This window comes from Malania oleifera, chromosome 10 (genome assembly GCF_029873635.1).
Source record: "Malania oleifera isolate guangnan ecotype guangnan chromosome 10, ASM2987363v1, whole genome shotgun sequence".
NCBI classification, from domain to species: Eukaryota; Viridiplantae; Streptophyta; class Magnoliopsida; order Santalales; family Ximeniaceae; genus Malania; species Malania oleifera.
Window position 1 is genome coordinate 91,543,814 of NC_080426.1, and position 23,281 is coordinate 91,567,094.

At 37.2% G+C, this 23,281-nt stretch overlaps 1 protein-coding gene across 2 annotated transcripts in view; it reads left to right on the forward strand.

The window, feature by feature from the left end:
- Nucleotides 1-23,281, forward strand: part of LOC131166245 (lanosterol synthase-like) — a 114,409-nt gene that overhangs the window by 42,514 nt on the left and 48,614 nt on the right. For both annotated transcript variants that reach the window (XM_058124596.1, XM_058124597.1), the window contains exon 3: nt 16,598-16,687. In XM_058124596.1, coding sequence (XP_057980579.1) covers nt 16,598-16,687 — 90 coding nt within the window. The remainder of the gene's footprint in view (nt 1-16,597; nt 16,688-23,281) is intronic.

Here is a 23,281-nt window from a genome sequence, read left to right on the forward strand (position 1 = left end):
ATAAATATAACATCTCTATACATCATAAACATCATATTCCATCTTTGCTTTTCACAACCTCTCCCCCGTTGGTCATCATTCAAAAAAAAACAAGGGGAAAGATACAAACAAAGCAACCAAGCTAAGTGTTTTGTCATACAACATATCAAAGTACAAGAAAAAAATTGAGATCACAAGAAGAGACAAACCCTCGTCAGTTGACTGACCACTCAAATGGCTCAAATTTTATAAATGAGCCTTGGGTTTTTCTGTCAGTCAGTCGGCTAACCTCAGGGTCAATTGGCTGACTGCTCTCTGGTCTAGGAAGAATACTTCAGTCACTCAGCTGACTTCAGAGTCAGTTGGCTGACTGTAGATTTTTCTTTAAGCTTTATTCTTTCACTTAGTTTTTCTACTATGTAGTAGACCAAACTCTCTTTTAATAGTTATGAATCTATCTTCTGAGAGAGGTTTAGTGAGGATATCAGTCCATTGATCATTTGTATTGATAAATTCTAGAATGATGTCTTCTTTTTGAACATGATCTCTTAGGAAGTGATGTCTTATGTCAACGTGCTTGGTTTTTGAGTGTGAAATGAGATTTTTAGATATATTTATCACACTCTTATTGTCACATTTAATTGGTATAGTTGTGTATTCTAAGTTAAAATCTCTTAACTGTTGTTTCATATATAATGTTTGTGCACAACAACTCCCAGTTGGCACATATTCAGCCTCAGTAGTTTGACAAAGCCACATAGTTTTGTTTCTTAGAGAACCAAGAAACTAAAGATCTTCCTAAAAAGTGGCATGTGCCACTTGTACTTTTTCTATCTATTTTACACCCTGCATAGTCCGCATCTGAATAACTAATCATTTCAAAATCGGTGTCCTTAGGGTACCATAGTCCTAAGTCCATAGTGCCTATTAAATATCTTAAGATTCTCTTAACATCTATTAGGTGTGATTCCTTAGGTATTGATTGAAAACATGCACACATACACACACTAAACATTATGTCGGGTCTACTGGCTGTTAGATATAGTAGACTTCCAATCATACCTCTATAATACTTTGTGTCTATGGGTTTTCCCTTTTCATCTTTGTCTAGGCTGATGGAGGTACTCATAGGTGTTCCTATGGGTTTACTATTTCCTATACCGAATTTTTGTATCATTTCTTTTATGTATTTGGATTGACTTATAAAAGTCTCATTCTTTGCTTGTTTGATTTAAAGTCCAAGAAAATAGTTTAATTCTCCCATCATGCTCATTTCAAATTCTTCTTGCGTACATTTTGCAAATTCTTTATATAGATGTTCATTAGTGGCACCAAATATTATATCATCTACGTAGATTTGAATTAAAAGTATGTCATCTTTCTTAGTTTTAATGAACAAGGTACTATCAATTTTTCCTCTTGAAAACCCTTTCTTAATTAGAAATCCACTAAGTCTTTCATACCAAGCCCTAAGGGCCTATTTTAATCCATACAAAGCCTTAGTTAGTCTAAATACATGATTAAGATTTTCTATATTTTCAAAACCAGGGGATTGTTCAACATATATCTCTTTATTAATATACCCATTTAAGAATGCACTTTTGACATTCATTTGGTATAATTTAAATTCTTTGTAGGAAGCATAAGCTAACAACATTCTTATAGCTTCCATTCTAACTACAAGGGCAAAGGTTTCATCATAGTCAATCCCTTCTTCTTGGTTATACCCTTTAGCTACAAGTCTAGCTTTGTTTCTAATGACTATACCATTCTCATCCTTTTTATTTCTAAATACCCATTTAGTTTCTATGATCAAATGATTTTCAGGTTTGGGTACTAATTGCCATACTTTGCTTCTTTCAAATTGGTTTAATTCTTCTTGCATAGCAATTATCCAAGAGTCATCTTTGAGAGCCTCTTCAACATCTTTACATTCATCTTGAGATAGGAATGCATAGTGATTGCATAGATTCTTTAAAGAAGATCTAGTAGTTACACCTCTAGATGATTCACCTATAATTTGATCTTAAGGGTAATCTTTTTTGTACTTCCATTCTCTTGGTAATTTCGAATTTTCTATAGGTTCATCTTTTGAGTTTTCTTCATTTACTCATTTTCTTCCTTGATTTCTATCTCATCCTCCTTTTTGAAAATATCATCTTTTTCTTCATTTTTGACTTCTCTTGAAGAAGGATTTGATTCATCAAAGTTTACATGAATTGATTCAATTATGGTGAGTGTTCTTTTGTTATAGATCCTATAGGCTTTACTATTTGTAGAGTATTCTACGAAAATTCCTTCATCCGATTTAGCATCAAATTCTCCTAAGTTACCTTTGTTAATGAGTACAAAACACTTACACCCAAAGACATGAAAGTAAGTTATGTTAGGTCTTCTTCCTTTCCATAATTCATAAGGTATCTTGTTTCGGCTTGATCTAATAGAAACCCTGTTAATTACATAGCAAGCTATATTTACAGCTTTGGCCCAAAAATACTTAGGTAAGTTATTTTCATTAAGCATAGTTCTTGCCATTTCTTGAAGAGTTCTATTTTTCCTTTCCACAACTCCATTTTGTTGTGGGGTTCTAGGTGCTGAAAAGTTGTGGCTTATGCCTCTTGGGCCGTAGACCAAGCTCAGCTTGGGCCGTATAACAATGCAAGTGTGAAAAATTATTTTGAGTTAAACCTTAATTTTTAAAAAGGTATTACATTTGATTTGTAGGTGAGATACAATATTCACATTTCTAAATAGAATAAAGTCTATAAAAATAATTTCATTAATTTAAAAACAACTTTAATAATTATATTTGTTTCAATAATATCTTCATTGCAAAATTTTTCAACGTCTTGATTCTTAAATTCTTTTCCTTGGTCACTTCTTAGATTTGAGACATTGAACCCTTTATCATTTTGAAGCTTCTTGCATAGAGTGATTAACAAATTACAAGCTTCCTCTTTGTTAGATAAAAACAATACCCATGTGTATCTAGAGTAATCATCAACAATTACGAAGGTGTATTGTTTTCCTCCTAAACTTTGAGTTCTATTAGGACCAAACAAGTCTAAGTGTATGAGTTTTAGGGGTCTACTAGTTGATATATGTTTCTTCCTTTTGAAGCTTGTCTTGATTTGTTTTCCTAGTTGACAGGCATCACAAATTTTATCTTTGATAAACTTGGCATTAGGCAAGCCTTTAACTAAATTCTTTTTAGAAAGCTTGGATATAAGATCCTTGCTAGCATGTCCTAATCTTCTATGTCAAAGCCAACTATTTTCACTCATGGCAGCTAAGCAAGTTATATCTTGAGAGATCAAGCTATCATGGTTTATGCAATACACATTATTTATTCTATGTGCAATGAATAGCGTCTTATGATCCTTAGAATTCTGAATTATGCATTTGTCTTTCTTAAACATTATTTCAAATCCTTTGTTCGTAAGTTGACTAATGCTTAATAGATTATGCTTTAAACCATCAACTAACAAGACATCATCTATAGTGAGTGAAGTGTCTTTACCTATTTTACCAATTCCAATGATCTTGCCTTTTGCATTGTCACCGAAGGTTACATATCCTCCATCCTTTTGAGTGAGAGAAATGAACTTAGATTTATCTCCTGTCATATGTCTTGAACATTCGTTGTCCAAGTACCATTTTTCTTTACACGAAGGGGATCTAAAGCAAACCTACAAGAAAGGATTTATGTAGTTACTTTTGGAACCTAAACTTTCTTAACTTTCTTTAAGTCTTGCCTAGTTTTAGTGTTTATCTTCCATTCATTTTTTTTACTTTGATGTACTTTTTATTGAGTGGACAATTAAACATTATATGTCCTTTATTTTTACACATGTAGCAAGTAGTATGCTCATAAATGACTGTCGATGAAGTACTTGCATAGTGTTTAGATTGATTTACAAAATATCCTATAAACAAGTTTTTCTTTCTTTTGTTTAGTGTTCCATTGTAACCAATTCCTTCTTTATTGTTAACCATCCTTTGTTCCTACCATTTTTTTGAAGTTATCTTTACCTCTAGTAAAGTTGTCTAGCACTGTCTTGCTATCTTCATTCACTTGAGACTTAGCTAATTTCTGAGACATGTTATCTACCTTCTTCTCAAGCTCTTCAATCTTTAGGTCCTTTTCTTTTTCAAAATTTTTTGAAGATTCAAGCTAATTTCTAAGTGTTTCGTTTTGTTGTTTCAAGCTTATGTTCCTTTTTGAGACCTTAATGAACTTATTATAAAGACAGAATAATTCAGCTTGAAGTTCTTTATAAGAAGGCATGCTTTCACATGAATTATTACGTGATTCATCACACGAATCTTCTGAGAAAGAGTAGTAAGAGTTTACCTCTTCGTTGTGTGCCATGAAGCACATATTTGCTACTTCTTAATCGCTTGATTCGCTCTCCGATTCACTCGAACTTGTGTCATCCCAAGTTGCCTTCATTGCATTCTTCTTTTTCCTCTTTTCCTTCTTGAGCCGTGGGCAGTCTGGCTTGATGTGTCCGACCTTTTTATAGTGATAGCAAGTGAGAGGTTCATTTTTGCTCTTGTATTCCTTTTTATTACTTTCACCTTTTTCAATTTTTGATCCGTTGAATTTTCTAGTGAATTTCTTGTTTCTTTTGAAGAATTTTCCAAGTCTTTTAGTTATAAAAGCTAATTCTTCATCTTCTAATTCACTAGATTCATTATCTTCTTCACTTAAATGTTCTTTCAAGGCTTTTAAAGCTATAGATTTCTTATTTTTATTTTCAGTGCTTCTTTCTTTCAAAACCATTTCATAGGTTAGAAGTGATCCTATGAGTTCATCTAATGAAATTGTTTTGAGGTTTCTACCTTCCGTTATGGTTGTGGCTTTCGGTTCCTAAATAGGTGGAAGTGCTCTTAGAATTTTGTGAATCATATCATGGGTGGAATATGTTTTTCCTTAGGCACTTAGTGAGTTTATGATATGTGTGAACCTAGTGTACATGCTTGTTGTAGTTTCATCGGAATTCATCCTAAAAGCTTCGTATTCACCAGTTAACATATCAATTCTACGGTCTCTAACATCTACTATGCCTTCATAGGTTACTTCTAATTTATCCCAAATTTCCTTAACTGTTTTACACGTTATTACTCTATTGAATTCATTTGCATTAAGTGCACAATATAGGGCATTTATTGTACTTGAGTTAATTTGCAGCATTTTGTAATCTAATTCGATTAGTTCTTTTTCTTATTTAGGTACTTCTTTTCCATCTACAAGTTTAGTAGGGATCGGATTTCCATTTGTGCCAACATTCCATGCCTTCCAGTCCATTGTTTGAAAGTAGATTCTCATTCGTTGTTTCCAAAAGGTGTAATTGAGTCCACAAAAATGGGTGGTCTAGTTGAGGATTGACCCTCACCAATGGGAGCTACTCCTATTTGTGCTATCTATATCTTTATATAGCTACTTGTTAGGATTTTCTATAATTGCGCTCTGATACCAATTGAAACCTAAGGTGTAGTCCCAAGAGGGGGTGAATTGGGTTATTTAAAATTCCTTAAAGTCTTTTTATGAGTTCTTGACTTTTTATAATCTTTTAAAGACTTCTTATATTCTTGTTGATTAGGCAATCCACAGAAACATTTACTTCTTTTATTCAATCCACAACCACAACATACACTACCAATTGATTAACTGTTCAAACCAAGAAAACATAATACAAGTAATCAATATTTGCTTTGCAATATTCAGCAGCCCGGTATATGAATGTGCAAGTCTTGTAGTTGGCCTTTGAACTAAAGATTAAAATAACATCCAATCACTCTTTCCAAAATTAGAATTCAAATAAACCTTCAGCTAATAGGTTTTGGCTTGTTAACCAATCAACGTACTCCCTTATGGTTTCCGCAAAATATTAATTGACCAACATACTTTCAGTTTTCGCAAGCCCAAGAGCAAATTAAGCTTTGGTTTATTTAATTTCCAATATACGTTGTTTTTATGATTGAAAGAATTACAACATCCACAGTTTATATTTTTTCTAGAATTTAAAGAAAGTAAGGGAAAGAGAGTGACACCGCTATTTTTACAAGGTTCGGCTTACCCCAGCCTAAATCCTCGCCTTAGGTCAACCACCTAAGGATTTCACCATATCTTGTTCCTTCCGAGTGGAACAAAAACCTTTACAACAACAAACCTCTTTTTCAGGAAGAGAAACCTCTCCAAATAACAACCTATGCTTGGTGCAATGATCCAACTATACCTTAAACCATCAAATATCTAATAGAATTGAACGGATATCTGAGTCTCTCAAACACAGAGCAAGAGTTACAAGTTAAATCACTAATCGTACTCCAAAACCCAAACTAGATAGAAAATGTGAAGCTTAAGGTTTAGAAGTTACCAATGGTTCTTTCTTATATATAAAGATTTTAGTTGCAAATCAGAACCAAAGATTTTTAGTCAACCAGCAATTTCGTAGAGTTTCCCCCCAGCAAGAGTGTGAGCAAGTATGAGCTTTAGGAGAGCTTTAGCGTAGAAAGCGTGTTTTGCTTGAGCTATTTTTTCATTGAGCAAATGAGGTATTTATAGACTTCTTAAAGAAAAGTCTCCTCCTTTAACATGGAGTATTTATGTAACTTTTAAAAAGATATTAAATCATAGAATCAATTTTGAAAAACTTCCCGTATAGTTCAAAATTCAAAAATCTCCACAAAGTCAATCGGCTGACTCACTCGACTAGGTCATTTTTGTACTAGTCAGTCGGTTGGACAGGCAGTTGACACCATTTTGTCTCTTCAAAAAATAATTGTCAGTCGGTTGACTAAACCGGGTTCAAAATGGTCAATCGACTAGGCACTCTCAACCGGCTGGGTGTTTTCAGTTCATTGAGTTAGTTGGCTGGACAGTTAACTTTACTTTAGGTTTTCTGTCTGTCAGCTGACCAAACCCAGAGTGTTTTCTAGTCCAGTCGGCTGACCAGTCCTTTTTCTAATTTTGCATTTTTGGTTTTCAAATTTAATTTTGCTCTCTTGTTTTGGTCTTTCATAAAACATTTTTCGAGGTTTTAAAATAGGTCGCTAAGTCCATGTATTTTAAGGAGCTTCACATATCTAAATAGTAATAACTTGAAGCACTTACAAATATCCTTCTAAGAATGATCTCCTTAATCATAAGTCTTGTAGCCTCTTGAAGTCCAGCCTTTACTTCAAGATCTGCTTAGTCTTTAAGCTCTTCATTTGTCGTTCATTATTTCAATATACTGATAAGCTTTAACTTGATTTTCTTTGATTTCCAGCTTACTTTCCATGATTAATCATGAGTGTCCTTTTACTTAGACCTGAAATAAAGCCACTCAACAACACAAGTTAAAACATCCTTCATTTGCTATCATCAAAACAAGATTGAAAAACCCAGTTAGGCCAATATCTTCCATCCATGATTGGAAGTTCTGGTTCTATTTTGCATCTAGGAATCTTAACTATCATAGGCCCCACATCTAGTCAACCCCTCTCGATGGTGATGTTCTTCACCCTATCCTTTCCCTTTTCGTATATACACAAAGGCATTTTTTTTTATCTAACTCCACCTTCCATTTCAGCCCAACAGCGCCACTTGGCCCCCACACTATTCCCTTTAGAGCAAGACATCCTTCAAGTGCTTAGAACTAGAGCCCAATAGGGGATTGTTCCCCATAGTGAACTGCTCAAAGGGCGAGTCCTTGTGCAGTGTCGACTCAACCCCATCTCACGCGGTCTTTACTTCTCATGAGCTTTGTGGTATACATATGTACATTTGTTCTTTTTGGTCTTTACCCACCCTTTTTTTTTTTGTAGGTATGGACATTAATCGTTACAAGAATGTGCTTGCTCAAAGGAAAATACAAAGGGCATGAATGAAGAAGAAAAGGAGCTTACAAGGTGAGTCTTCTCAGGTGGAAGATGTTCCCGCCACAGATAATGAGCATCTTCCCCCTCAAATTCCTCCACTTGTCACTATTGCCTCCGGGGGACCCACTTTGCATGACCCTATACTTTCTGGTCCTGCTCTCTTGTGCGCGGTACATTTTGAAGATGCCCTAGAGCTGCAGATGACCCTTCCTGAGAATCTATCCGCCAGTCTTTGGCATACTACTTAATAGGTTGCTTTCTTGATTTTGCGTAGAAGTTTACTTTTTCTGTTCACCCGCTATATGCTTACGTTGATATTGTTCTCAACTGGTAGCTATGTCTCTGAAAATGGAGGATAAAGTGGCCAAGATGTATCGGGTCTCTACGGAGGCAAAGGTACGATACGTTGCTGGGCAGAATGAGCTACATAAAGCTCGGACCGAAGCTATTCTTCGAGAGGGCGCTTTTCAAGAGGAAATTGCTAGGATTCAGAATGAAAAGGTCCCTGCTGCTGCGAGTGTCGCGATATTAGACTACCTTAACTCCGACCAGTTTATCTTTGATACCTCTCAGTCATACTGAGAAGGCTTTCGGAGGTGTCATAAGTAGGTCTAGACACTAAATCCTGATCTTCCCCTACCCAAATCTGCTCACTTGGTTATAATAATAAGAGTCCATAGTCGGGGGAAGAGATTGAAGAGGAGGGTGGAGAAGGCGGCGAAGCTGGTGACTAGAGAATTCAGTCTGAAGTTTTATTGCTTTCTAACTTTCTATAACTTTGCTTTTAAAGCTTTTGTAACTCGCTTTTAAAGCATACAATTTATGAATAGTATTTATTTAACATTTCAAAGTTCCATGTGTTTTTGATTTCCTTCCTTTCTAAGTCTTTAAATGTGTATGTTCCTAGCTTGATTTCTGATGCTATCTGGTATGGTCCTTCCCAGTTGGGCTTCAGCTTGCTTGGCCAGGGTTCTATTAGGTTGTTTCACACTTTTCTTAGGACAAAATCTCCTAAGTTGAACCTTCGTGCCTTTACCTGAGCGTTATAATACCTAGCCACCTTCTGTTGGTATGCTGTGATTCTAATTTGTGCTTAATCTTGTCTTTCCTCTAGAAGATCTAACTCTACTTTTAACTCTTTGTTGTTGTTCTCTTTGTTAAAATGTTGTCTGCGCTAAGAAGAGATTCCTATTTCTATGAGGATAACCGCTTCTACTCTAAAGGTGAGCATAAAAGGGGTTTCCCCCGTAGCTGTTCGCTGAGTTGTATGGTAAGCATATATAATTGACGAGAGCTCTTCTACCCATTTTCCACGTGAAGACTCCAAGCGTGTTTTTAAACTGTGCAAGATTGTTTTGTTTATATTTTCTACTTATCCATTACTTTGCGGGTGCGCAACAAATGCAAATAGCAGCTTTATACCTAGGTCAGCACAAACTTTTTTGAAGCGGTCATTGTCAAACTACTTCCCATGATCTATCACTATAGCCCAAGGTATGCCAAACCTGTAGACCAATGAAGTCCATATGAACTTAAAGACGTTGCGTTCTGTTATATAGGATAGAGCTTCCACTTCTACCCATTTAGTGAAGTAATTAATGGCTACCAATAAGAACTTCTGTTGCCCAGCTGCTTGAGGCAACGGTCCTAGAATGTCGAGTCCCCCTTGGGTGAAGGGACAAGGACTTGTTAGGGTAGATAGCATACTAGTTGGCAGGTGTGGTATGCTAGCACACCTTTGGCATCTGTTGCACCGCTTTAATAGTTCAATTGTGTCCTTCCTTATAGTGGGCCAATAAAACCCTTACCATAGAGCCTTGTAAGCCAAGGGTCTATTGGCCAAATGGTTCCTGCATACCCCTTTGTGAATCTCTCTCAGCGCATATTCTCCTTCCTTGGTGTCTAGGCATCACAAATAGTAAAGCGTCAAGGATCGCCTATATAACTCTTTGTTAATGAGCGCATACCTAGTTTAACATGGTTTTTTGTAAGTAATGATACTTCAGGAATCAGGTTTTCAAGCTCAAGTTCAAGTATATACAAAGCTCATTGCAAGTCTACATTAAAAGGAATATATAAGCTTAAAGAACATGAGAGCATGAATACCAATGAGAACTTGATGAAAGCTCAGAGAATTGAAGCTTAGAGACAAAATTGACTAAGAAAAATGACAAGCATGAAACTCCAAGCTTAGAATATGTTTAAAGTCCTAAGAGAGTCTCTATATAAGTACTTCATTCAAATGATGATTTGATTGGATTAGAAGCTCATTAGGAATCCCATTGACTTAGAGACCATGTTTTGAAAAACCTTAGAAAATATTTTTCAAAAATAATAAATTATTTTGAGGAAAGTAAAAGAGCAAAAAGAATTTGGAAATAAACTGAAAAATCAGTTTTTGGTCTGTCTGGGCAAAGGACACAAACTGAAAAATCAGTTTTTGGTTTGTCTGGGCAAAGGACAACCTAGATGACTAACAAATAATTGAACTGATTTTGAAATAGCTAGAGAGGACCTAGTCGACTAACTCATGTTTTCCCAGCTGACTGACTCCTTTTGTCTTTGAAAATCTGTGTTTTAATGGATCTAGGTGTCTGACTCGTATTTTTCAGTCGACTGACTCTTTGAGATTTCAAATTTTAAACATAACGGGAACTTTCCAAATTTGATTTTTCAAATTCTAAACGTTATGAAAACTTGGAAAATACTCCCAAGTCACTTGGGGAACACAAAATACTCTTGATTAAACATCTATAAACACCCCCCAAGGCTAAGGATTCAATTACACCAAGCAAATACAACATTCAAGCTCTCTTGCTCTCAAAACTCTCAAAGCTCTTTTGTGCAATCAATCTTTGAATTTTTCTAGGGAGGTTTGCTATGAATTTCTCATGAAAATTCTAAGCCTACTACGAATTCTTTCAATTTAGAAAGAAAGCTCACGGTGATACACTTCTAAGAATTCAAATTCTTTCAATTTTTATTTTGAATTGAAGTACATTTTAGTGCTAAATTGTTGTACTAATCAGCTCTTGTTGAGAATGTCTTTGTACACCAAAATTTGTTTCTTGTTTTGTAGAAGGCTCCAGTTCTTGAATCGTTGTTGGACCAAGCGTGGGGTATCATTTGGAGAGGTGAACTCTAACCTATTGAAGGAGAGATTGTAAGGTTGCTCCTGCTTGTAAAGGAGTTATTATAGTGGAATCCTTGGGTGTGTTTGCCTAAGTCGAGGATGTAGGCGGGTATAGCCGACCCTCGAAAAACTCGAGTCTCACTCTCTTCCCTTCTCTCATTTAAATTTCTATTCATATTAATTGCATGGTTGGATTTTAATTTTCAGTTCATATACACTAAGCGGATTGGATTATAAATAAACTGAAAATTAATTTGACTTTGGGATTGTGGAAACCAAAAAGGGAGTACGTTGGTTGATCAATACAAATTGCGGAAATCACAAGGGAGTACATTGATTGGTTAACACCCAAAACTTATTAATTGGAAGCTTATTTAAAATCTGAGTTTTGGAAGAGTGTTGGAAATTTATATTGTGCTTCATATTGTGAAATCAAGTTCATTAATACAGGGCTCTTATCAGCTACATACCTAAACTCTAATTTGAGTTACTCAAGTGCTAAAACTTTGAAGTATTGTTGATTTCATTCTTTACTATGGATTGTGTTGTAGTTATCTTGGTTGTGTTGATTTAGATTGTTGAAAGAAGTATTAAGTTTGGAATCCTCATTCCTAAAGGTTTATAACCAAATAAATTTTCCGCTAAAATTGTAATTATAAATCAAATTTGTATGTGTGGTTGCTGAACTTAAAATAAGTTGAAAAAGAATTAATTAACGAAGGTAAAAAGAAACTTTTAAAATCCCAATTCACCCCCCTCTTGGTAATACACCTTCCTTTTCATAGTTGCCTTCCTTTTTACTTTTACGGATTGCTTATTGCTATCTAGTAGGGACCCATCCCGAAGGTATTGTATCAAGACGGTCCTCCAATCTTCTTCATTTCTCCTATCACTGCCACCTTGATGCTGACATCCTCATATGATGGCTTCCCAATTCTTTGCAAGTAAATAACGTTCTCCCAACATGGTTTTGAAGTTGAGGCCAATCTTGTTAGTGCATCAGCCTTGGTATTTTCCGCTCACTGTATGTGTTCAATGTCGAACTAGAGGAATGTTCGGATATATTCATGTGCCCTCGCTAGATATTTTTTTTTATCTTCTGGTCCCTAGCTTCAAATTCTCCCTTTACCTGCTCAACCACAAGTTGAGAATTGTTCGAGACTCGAAGTCAGGCCACCTTGAGCAAATCTTATAATCGCAGCCCTGCCAGCAAGTCTTCATACTCAGCATCGTTGTTGGTTGTTGCGAACTCCAACCATAGTGCATACAAGATTTCTAAGTCATCCAGCACCATAAGGATTAATCATGCTCCTCCTCTGGATCCGTTGGATGACCCATCCATATGCAACACCCAAACATCTGGCCCCTCTAATTTTTCATAGGACTGTTCTACCATGAAATCAGCTAACACCTGAGCTTTGATTGCAGGTCTTGACTTGTAATGGATGTCAAATTCCCCCAATTCAACTGACCACCTCACCATTCTCCCAAAAGTCTCTAGCCACTGTAGGATCTGTCTCAAAGGCAAGTTGGTCAGCACAATTACCTTGTTTATTTAAAAGTAAGGTCTTAACTTCCGGGCTACACCAATGACGGCAAAGGTTGTCTTCTCCACTGTTGTATAGTTGATCTCTACTCTATTTCACACTTTGCTTATGTAATAGATGGGCTTGTGTTGCCTTCCTTCTTCTCTGATCAGGACTGCACTAACCGTGTATGGAGTAAAGGCCAAGTACAAGTAAAGGTCCTCTCTAGTTTTGCCTTGGTCAATGGGGGTGGGGAACTAAGGTACTGTTTAAGTTGTTCGAAAGCTTTACCTTGTTCCTCTTCCTATTTGAATCCTCCTGCCTTCTGCAATGCTTTAAAGAATGGCAAGCTTTTACCTTCCGAATAGGAGACGAACTTGCAGAGTGAAGCAATCCTCTCAGCTAGGATCTGAACCTCCTTTTTCATTTGAGGAGTTTTCATTTCCATTAGTACTTGTATTTTGTCAAGGTTGGCCTTTATCCCCTTATGAGTCACCATGAGTCCTGGAAACTTTCTTGTTGAGACACCAAATACACATTTAACAGGATTTAATCACATTTTGTACGTGTGCAATAGCTCGAACGCCCTTTTCAAGTCTCTGTAATGCTCCTCCGCCTTTAAGTTTTTTACTAGCATATCAACATAGGCCTCCATGGTTTTTCCCAAAGAATCTTTAAATATTATCTTCACCAGCCTTTGGTATGTTGCTTATGCATTCTTTAATCCAAAGGGCATCACTTTATAGCGGTGGAGCCCCCTTTCAATGATAAATGATGTCTTCTCCTCGTCTCAAGGGTGTATACAGATTTTTTGTACCCTAAGTATGCATCTATGAAACTTAGGAGCTCATGTCCAGATGTGGAGTCCACCAGCTGGTTGATCCGTGGAAGGGGGAAACTATCCTTGGGGCATGCTTTGTTCAAGTCTGTGAAGTTGATGCAGGTCCGCTATTTTCTTTTTGGCTTTTTCACCAAAACCACGTTGCTGAGCCACTCCAAATTATTGACTTCCCTGATAAAGTTAGCTTTCAAAAGTTTTGTCACCTCTTCGTCGATTACCTTGACTTGCTCTAAAGCGAAGCTCCTCTTTTATATTTCATGAGCCGATGATTCAGGTCCACCTGTAATCTATGCTCAATGATTATGGGGTCGATCCCCGGCATATCATCAGCTGACTAGGAAAATATTTCTACATACTCAGTTAGTAGTCGGCTCAACTCTTCTTTTAAGAGTTCTAGTAAACGACTTCTAATCTGGACGCACTTCTCCTGGTCGCCCTTTATTGGGATGTTCATTAGATCTTCACCTACTGTACTGATCTGCGGGTATTCTCTCCTCACCTCTACATCCTCAATGGCTAGGGTCTCCTATGCCTCTGTCTTACCTTTCAGCCCCATTATGTAGTAGTTGTGAGCTACTGTTTCATCCCCTTTGATCACTCTGACTCCGTGTGGGGTAGGAAATTTCACCTTCAAGTGGTAGGTGGAATTTACGGCTCGGGCCACATTAAGCATTGGGCGACCCAATATGATGTTGTAGACCAAGCAGCGATCGACCACCATGAAGTCTATTATCAAGGTGATTTGCTGTGGGGATGTACCCATTGCCAAAAGGAGCATTATTGTGCCCATGGGATGGACTACATCTCGTCTGAACCCAACCAGAGGTGTGGAGATTGGTTTCAGCCATTCTCTCCCAATTCTCATCTCTTGTAGCACTGACTAGAAGATTATATTGGCCAAACTCCCATTGTCTATCCACGTCCTCCTTATTTTGTAATTGGCCATAGTAGCGACACCACCAAGGCATCATCATGAAGCTATTGCACACCTTCAACTCCTTTTCTTCTATCAGGAGCACCTATTTTGCGTACCTTTTTTGAGCACCTCCACTAGTTGGTCCGTCGAAGATCACAGCAACATCCCCAATAATTTGTTCTCCCTTCTATTCTACTTTGGGCTTTTTATGATCACGAGCTTCCATTTGGCGGTCTCCTCTTTTCACAAACCCTTATAAATACCCCCTCTTTGTCAGGGCCTAAATTTCGTTCTTGAGGCGAATGCACTCCTTTGTGTCATGCCCATGGTCTCTGTGGAACTGACATAATTTTTTCATGTTTCGCTTATGCGATGGTGCACGCATGGGCTCGAACCATAAAACATACCCTCTTTTTTTTTTTTATGCATTAAGACGTCAGTTTGTGAGACATTTAGGGGAGTGTAGGACTCGAATTTAGGTTTATGTCCTAACCCCCTAAAGCTGTTATACATCTTGCTACTCTCTTGCCTTTTTCCTATTTTGGAGGCTTCCCCTATATCTCTCGAGCTCTTTCTATTCAAGTCAGCTCGCTCCCTCTTTGTGTCCATCACCTCCTCTAGGTTGACATATTTTTATGCCCATGGCATTAGTTCTCCCATATCAGCTGAGAGCTTCTTAACCAATGAGTACAAGAAGTCCCTAAGCTGTATAGCCATTGTTAGGGCCGCAAGTGCCACCCCATGATCTAAGTTGCAAATCTTCAGGGTTGTAGTGATGAAATGGTGTATGAACTTTTTCAATGTCTCTCCTTCTCCTTGGACTAGGCTCATCAAATGAGCTGAGGTCTTAGCTATCCCGCGACTGCTGATGAAGTTCCCGGTAAAGTTTTGCTCCATTTCAAAAAAGGAGCTCATGGATCTAGGCTTCAGGGTTTGATACCATGCCTTAGCATTCCCTTTAAGAGTGGCAGCAAATGCACGACACATGATGACATCTGATGCACCTTGTAATTGCATTAGCACCTTAAAGGTATTCAGGTGGTTGACTAGATCGGATGAGCCTTCATACCTTTCAAAGCTAGGAATTTTGAACTTACTATGTAATGGAACATCCATCACTTCCCTAGTGAAGGTAGGATCTGTAGACCTCAGCGAGGTATCCTCGTAGAAGGGGTTGGTGCGAGCCTCCTTCATCATCTTTTCTAGTTGATCAATCTTTTTGATCCTCTCCTCCAGTTCATTTGATCATTGTTCATTGATCCCCACACTATTTGCGTCTTCCACCTTCTTTGCGGGGTTGATTTTTTTCATCGCGCTCCTTCGGGTTTGCAACTTTTTTGTGTGATTTGGGATCTACTTGCTGGTGGTGGGGGACAAGTTCTCTATGACCTTTTTTCTGTAGGATCATATTGAACATGTCCTCCATCTTCTTCTAAGAGGTCGCTATGTCTTCCATTCTCCTTTGGAAGGAAAGGATTTCTCCCCTCGTTACACTGGAATGGTCTCCGGGTGTGGAGTGAATGAACTGGGGTGATTAATAACCCGCAGCAGGCTCTCTAACTTTGAATTGTTGGACGTGGTCATGATTCAAAGATTAAAAATTGGTAAAAAAAAAAAAACCCTCTCAAAAACGTATCCACAAATGGTGCCAACTATTGTTGAATGAAAAATTGGAATGACCTTCAAGATGCTTTTCGATCACAATCACCTGAAAAAAGAAGGAAAGTAGGAATAGCTTGGAGGACCCAGGGTGTACTTCAGGGAATCACTCTGATGCCTAAGTAAGGGATTTGCTAGAGAGGTTTATGCAATAGTAAAAAAGGTTGGAATGAGATCCTCTTACCTCTTATCCGAATCCCCTTTTATAGTGGTGAAGTTTGACCCAAGGATAATGTGCCATTTATGAGCGAATTATGGTGCAGGCGTGAATTTCTCTAACTATATGGGCATTATAGTGCAAGCGTAAATCGCTTTGTTATTTAAGGGCATTGACCTGGGTGACTTGATAACTACCCCATCAATGGACTTCTTGGTCTTCTTGTATATTTTTGGGAACCGTTATAATGGGTGAGTCAACTCGGGGTCTCCCTATTAGTGAGGATATTCTTCTAGGGTATATCAAGTATGAAGTTTTTGGAGAAACTCCATACATAGGCACACTACTATCACATATATTGTTGAATCACTTTCTATTTCTCTTTTGTTTTTTCTATTGCCATGTGTGCTTGTGCATATCCTTTTCTCCTCTTTCTATTTTGCTATTTTTTTTTTGTCTATGTGTATATCTAGGTTTTAAGTTATTTTATAACATTTTTGTATTTATAATGTCACAGGTGATTAGCTTATTTGTAACAGGGGCATTAAATATGATTCTACCATATGAGCATCGACTAGAGATACGACGCTACTTGTATAACCATCAAGTATGATCCTTTTTCTTTCTTTCTCTATTTCTCCTTTTTTAACTAGTGAATGGTGTACATCTCCTACCTATGCACCAAACTAAATTTCAATTTGAATAACTAACATGCATTTAGATAGCTCTATTAAAATAGTGTGCATGTTAATAAATTAAAGGCAAAAAATACCATATTAACTTTTTACAAAAGCATTGTTGTGAAAATGTAGCCTAAGGTTATGCACACACAGTAAATTGAATAGAAAAATAAAAAGAAAAAAGGACCACAAAAAACCATAAACCATGACCCTTCATTTTCTCTTTCAATCTATTCTGAACCTAGTCGCTCAACCCTCAAGGTCACGGTTGTTGTTGGTTTTGCACAATAACCATATAATACTTTTCTTGGATATCCATGAACATGAAGGAACATAAGATCAAATAAATAAATAAATAAATAAATAAATAGATAAATGAATAAATAAATAGGGCAAACCAAGCCACTACGCATACACACTAGTTTTATTGAGCGCTAAATATCAATCCTTTGTTGCACTTAATGACTTGTGTATGAGTATTCAGTGCAAAATCCTTTGCTAACAATTCATAACAACATGGAAAATCATAGACCTAGAAGAAGTATAAAAGTAGAAAATATGAAGAATAGGAAGAAGAAAAAGGAGTACTAAATCAAATGAAAATTATTCATAAGATGAGTATCGATATTTTAATTGCATATTCATATGAAGATATTAAAAATTCAAGAACATTCATGGTTGGATTATTCATTCGTAAAGCTCAAATAACAAGGAAAAAAAATAATACTACTCCTCGATGTTGATTCTCCAAAGACTCCTAATAATATCGAGAGAACTCCAAATAAGCCAAGAGTTATCTTTCTAGTGTGCAATCCTCCTCCTCTCTTCAGCCTCTCAACCTTTAATATGTAGTCCTTCTTTCCAATGTCCACTTATCTTCTTTGGCTTTCCCTCTTTCTTGAACATGTAACTTTTCGTTAAATCAATGTATGTGTCCCAAGCTTGAACCTATGACTCAAAATTATGTGTCCACCCTCCAAAAAAGAGCCCTATCATCCTTTTTTTTTTTTTTGAGAAAAATAAGATACAGTGTTGTCACCTTCCAAAAAAAAAAAAAAACCACCTTCAGAAATAAGGAAATATTTTCCTTGTCCTATAAAGGTGATTGGATATAAGCTCACCTTAATTTAAGGATAATCCTTAACCGAAATTGAAGGCTATTATTTAGTCCAAAATTGAATTACACTATCAAAGGATCTAAGAAGGATGAAGAAATCCCAGTTAATAATTTCATAGCCAATTATTGTCCATTATCTTCCAATTAATTGAGAAATTTCCATCCCTGGACAAAATTGGGTGTCAATATGTTAGAGGTCCCTTTTATATCATTCTATGGTAAAGAACACATAAGGAAGAAGACATATTTTTTGGATTAAGACCCCAAATAGCACAACCCAAGATCTTTTAGGTAAGGACTGGAGGCCAACATCATGCCAACACATGCATGCATAACATATTGACCTTTACTAGAGGAATGAATCACAATGGCCAATGTGAAAGTGGGAAAAACAACCTATACCACAGAAGACCACCACAACATCCTAGATAGGCATCCTAGATAGGTTGTAGACCAACTTAGTCTTTAGGGATGCCTTTGCTATAGGAACTCTGCCACTTTGACATTGGTAGTAAACCAACTCAGTTTGCAAGAAGGATATTAACTTTGACATGAACATGATGCCATGTCATTGATAAGCATAGGCTAACTCGGTTAACAAGAGATGCTTTAGTCATAGGAAATTTTCCCCTATAAAATTGGTGATAAATGTGACGCTCCGATTTTTCACACAATTTTTTTTCCATATAAATATTCAAACTTATATTGGCCATGTCAACACCTCTGATACCATCTATACATAACTCGACCCAAAGTGGGTACTGGCTACACAATCATTCCCAAATACACAAACCTAACAGCAAAAGTCATTTTATATATACATACCATAGCGAATACACATACCAGAGTACTAATTCATCCATAAATACATGTCTAATACATTCCCAAAAAGAAACATAAAATGCTCTAGGGGAATCCTCGATCCCTAGCTCAAAACACTCACCCTGTCTCTGCAGGGTATCAGCTCCCCTCTATCTCGGAGCTCTACCTAGTCTATCTCTGTTTCTTGAAATATTTAAATGATTGGGTGAGACACATCTCAGTAAGAAGGAATAAATTATCTATAGTGTGTGGCAGAATGAGTTTTATTATATAATAACATATAATAATATCAGTGATAATATCTTCTAAGAAAATATACCACTCCACATTCATAATCATATAGGCATAAAACACAAGCTTTCATAAGCTTTTAATTTCATTTTCCAAATCCATTCACACACAACTCATATTTACTAGTGAAGTTCCTGAGAATAGGGGAGATTATACGCCCATACATGTAGCTCCCCTCTGCTCTGATATTGTGTGTATCCTTACCCGATTAACTCGGGTTCCGCTACAACTTATACTTATTAAGGCACTCACCTTACTTAGTAAGCCCTCAGGCGGAGTGTTTTACTTTACTTTAATTATTTATATTATTGACTCACGCTATAAAATTTCTCATTTCCATTTTCATTTCCATTTCCATTTCATTTCAATTTCCATTTTATTTCCATTTCACATCTAGCTCATAAGTGTCCTCGGTAACCAATACATCCGCATCTGTAACTCATGGCTGCCCTAAAGATATTTTTCACACTATACTTCACCCCATGGTCGACGTCACTCTCCATATTCCACGTCATGCTTCCCCCCATGGTTAGGGTTGTGCGACCCTAAGGCTAGACCTAACCGCGGTTGGCCTACTCGGTTAGATCAAAATAATCATACCATATACTCATCTATAGTATGAATGGCCTGCCATATACCCTGATCTGGACTCGGGGAGCAAAACAACCCTTCATACTGGCTCATTCGTACTGTCACGCCACATGCTCCATGAGTTCGTGTGGTTGCACTTAATCATCACTAGCAACGGTACCATGCTCAATTCAATAACACATCCATCCATCCATCAGGGTTTCATTTCCACATTTCATTATTTCACAATTCCAGTATTTCACAATGCAATTCTTTTCACATTTCCAGTATCTCCATTTTACATACATATTGTAGTATTCACATGCTCATATTCTCATATTAGTAATAACATTTCATCATTTTTCACTGCAGCGTTAACATTGCAATATTTTCATTTCCAGCATTTACAACTCATTTTATTATTTCAATGATATTTCATCAATTCAATACTCTTTTCATCTCATAATAACATATACATATCTCATTTCACATTATTCACCTTTCTCAATAAAACATTTCCATATTTCATATTTCTTCATTTCTCAAAAGATACGTTTTAGTACAATCACTTTTTCATCATTTTCCACATTTCAAATCCCATATCTCAATTCACATTTCATAATCTCATATTCTTAATGTAAATCAGTTAACTCAATTTCAAATACATTTTAGTATAAATCATATGCCACACAATTTTCATTTGATAATAATGTCAAAATACATAACTTACTGAGAGGTCCACTAACACCCTAAATCATACGTTCCTCGGCGTTCGCAACTCAAAAGCCTGAAATTCATTTTTCCCCAAATTATTCAACACAACCTCCACAATATTAACATTTAAAATTCCCTAAGCTCTATATACTCCAAATCAACTTTAAAACTCTAAAATACCCCACTTACCCTAGTTTTGGGATGGTGCCCCAAAACCCCAAACTGAAAATTTGCTCTACCTAAGTTGTAGAGAATCTTTCCAGGAACCTCGTGGTGGTTCCTAATCGTCAATTTGAGCTTTAACGGAACTTTTACCAGTGAGAGAGAGAGAGAGAGAGAGAGAGAGAGAAAAGAGAGAGAGAGAGAGAGAGAGGAAGCTTCGTATGTAGCTCCTGCTCTTTCTGATCCAAAATCTGCATTGGCACTTCCTCATAAGACACGGTATCACTAAAATCTAGTGTGTCATATCTATTCACATTAGAGGGATTTGGGACATATTTCCTCAACATGGAGACATATATTACGTCATGAATTCTAGTCAAATCCGGTGGTAACGCCAACCTGTAGGCAATTAGACCCACTCTTTCAAGAATCTAAAATGGTCCAATATACTTAGGGCTCAGTTTACCCTACCTCCCAAATCTCATAACTCCTTTCAATGGTGCCACCCTTAGAAACACGTGATCCCTTGTTTCAAACTCTAACTCTCATCGGTGAGTATCTGCATAACTCTTCTGCCGACTCCATACTGCTCTGATCCTATCTCTAATAAGTCTGACTTTATCTTGAGTCTTCTATATCAGCTCTAACCCTAATATCTGTCTTTCCCCAATATGATCCCAATATAATGGGGATCGAAACCTCCTACCATATAATGCCTTAAACGGTGTCATCCCAATGCTAGCCTGATAACTATTATTATACGCAAACTCGACTAGTGGCATATACCGTATCCAACTGCCTCCAAAGTCTAGCACACATGCATGTAGTATATTCTCCAATATATGTATCGTCCTCTCCATCTGCCCATCTTTCTGTGGATGAAATGTTGTATTGAACAATAACTGAGAACCCATGGCTCGTTGCAAACTCCTCCAGAAACGGGATGTAAACCATGGGTCTCGTTCTAAAACTATAGACACCGGCACACCATGCATTCTAACTATCTCCTATATATACAACTTTGCCAATCTATTTAAGGAGTAGTTAACTCTGATAGGTAGGAAATGGGCAGTCTTCGTAAGTCAATCTACAACTACCCAAATGGCGTTCTGTCTATGTAGTGCCAGCGATAGTCTCGTGACAAAATCCATCGCTATATGTTCCCACTTCCACTTAGGTATTTATAGCGGTTGCAATGTTCTCGCCAGTATCTAATGCTCAGCTTTCACCTGCTAGCATGTCAAACACTGCGCTACAAACTCGGTGATCTCTCTTTTCATACTGCTCCTCCAAAAAGAGTCCTGAAGATCCCTATACATTTTATTACTACTAGGATGTACAGTATAAAGGGATCGGTGCGCTTCTTCCAGTATAACTTTCTTAAGCTCAGGGTCAGCAGGTACACACAGCTTGGTACGGAACCTCAAGGCTCTATCATCTGAAATATTAAAATCTGCCTCCTGACCATCTTGTACTTTCTCTATAAGCTCTACTAACTTTGCAACACTCCTCTGAGCAGCTTTAATTCTTTCCTGTAGAGTCGGTTGCAACACTAGATTGGCAATAAATGCCTGATGCTCACCTTCAATGAGTTCTATCCCAAGTCTCTCCAAATCCATATGGATCGAATTCTGAATTTCCATTGCAGATACTGATGCTCCCACTAATTTCCAGCTCAAAGCATCGGCCATCACATTAGCCTTTCCTGGGTGGTAACTGATGGTGCAGTCTTAATCTTTAATCAGTTCCAACCATCTCCTATACCTCATATTTAATTCTTTCTACGTGAAGAAATACTTCGGCTCTTGTGATCGATGAAAATCTCACACCTACCCCTATAGAGATAATGTCTCCAAATTTTTAGCGCATAAACCACCGTTGCTAATTCCAAATCATGGGTAGGGCAATTCTTCTCATATTCTTTCAATTTTCGAATGGCATACGCTATCACCCTCCCCTGCTGCATCAAAACACAGTTGAATCCCATTGCAGATACTGATGCTCCCACTAATTTCCAGCTCAAAGCATCGACCATCAAATTAGCCTTTCCTGGGTGGTAACTGATGGTGCAGTCTTAATCTTTAATCAGTTCCAACCATCTCCTATACCTCATATTTAATTCTTTCTACGTGAAGAAATACTTCGGCTCTTGTGATCGATGAAAATCTCACACCTACCCCCATAGAGATAACGTCTCCAAATTTTTAGCGCATAAACCACCGTTGCTAATTCCAAATCATGGGTAGGACAATTCTTCTCATATTCTTTCAATTTTCGAAAGGCATACGCTATCACGCTCCCCTGCTACATCAAAACACAGTCGAATCCTTAATGTAACGCATCACTGTAAATTACGAAACCCTCTTCTCGTGAAGAAATCGTCAACATTAGTGCAGTGATAAGTCACTGCTTCAAATCTTGGAAGCTCTGCTCATATTCATCGGTCCACTCAAATTTCACTCATTTCCTAGTCAATTTTGTCTAAGGGCCCGATAATTTAGAAAAACCATCAACAAATCTATGGTAGTATCTAGCCAATCTCAGGAAACTTCTGATTTCTTGCATATTCTTCGGTCGTACCCAGTCTACTACTGCCTCAATCTTACTCAGATCTCCTGAAATACCACCCTTGGATACCACATGTCCAAAAAAGGTAACCTGCTTCAGCCAGAACTCGCACTTCTTGAGTTTCACATACAATTCCCTTTCCCTTAGCACCTGAAGCACTATTCTCATATGTTCCTCGTGCTCCTTTGGGCTTTTTGAATACACCATTATACCATCAATGAATACTGTTACAAACTGGTCCAAATACTAGTGAAAGACTCTGTTCATCAAATCCATA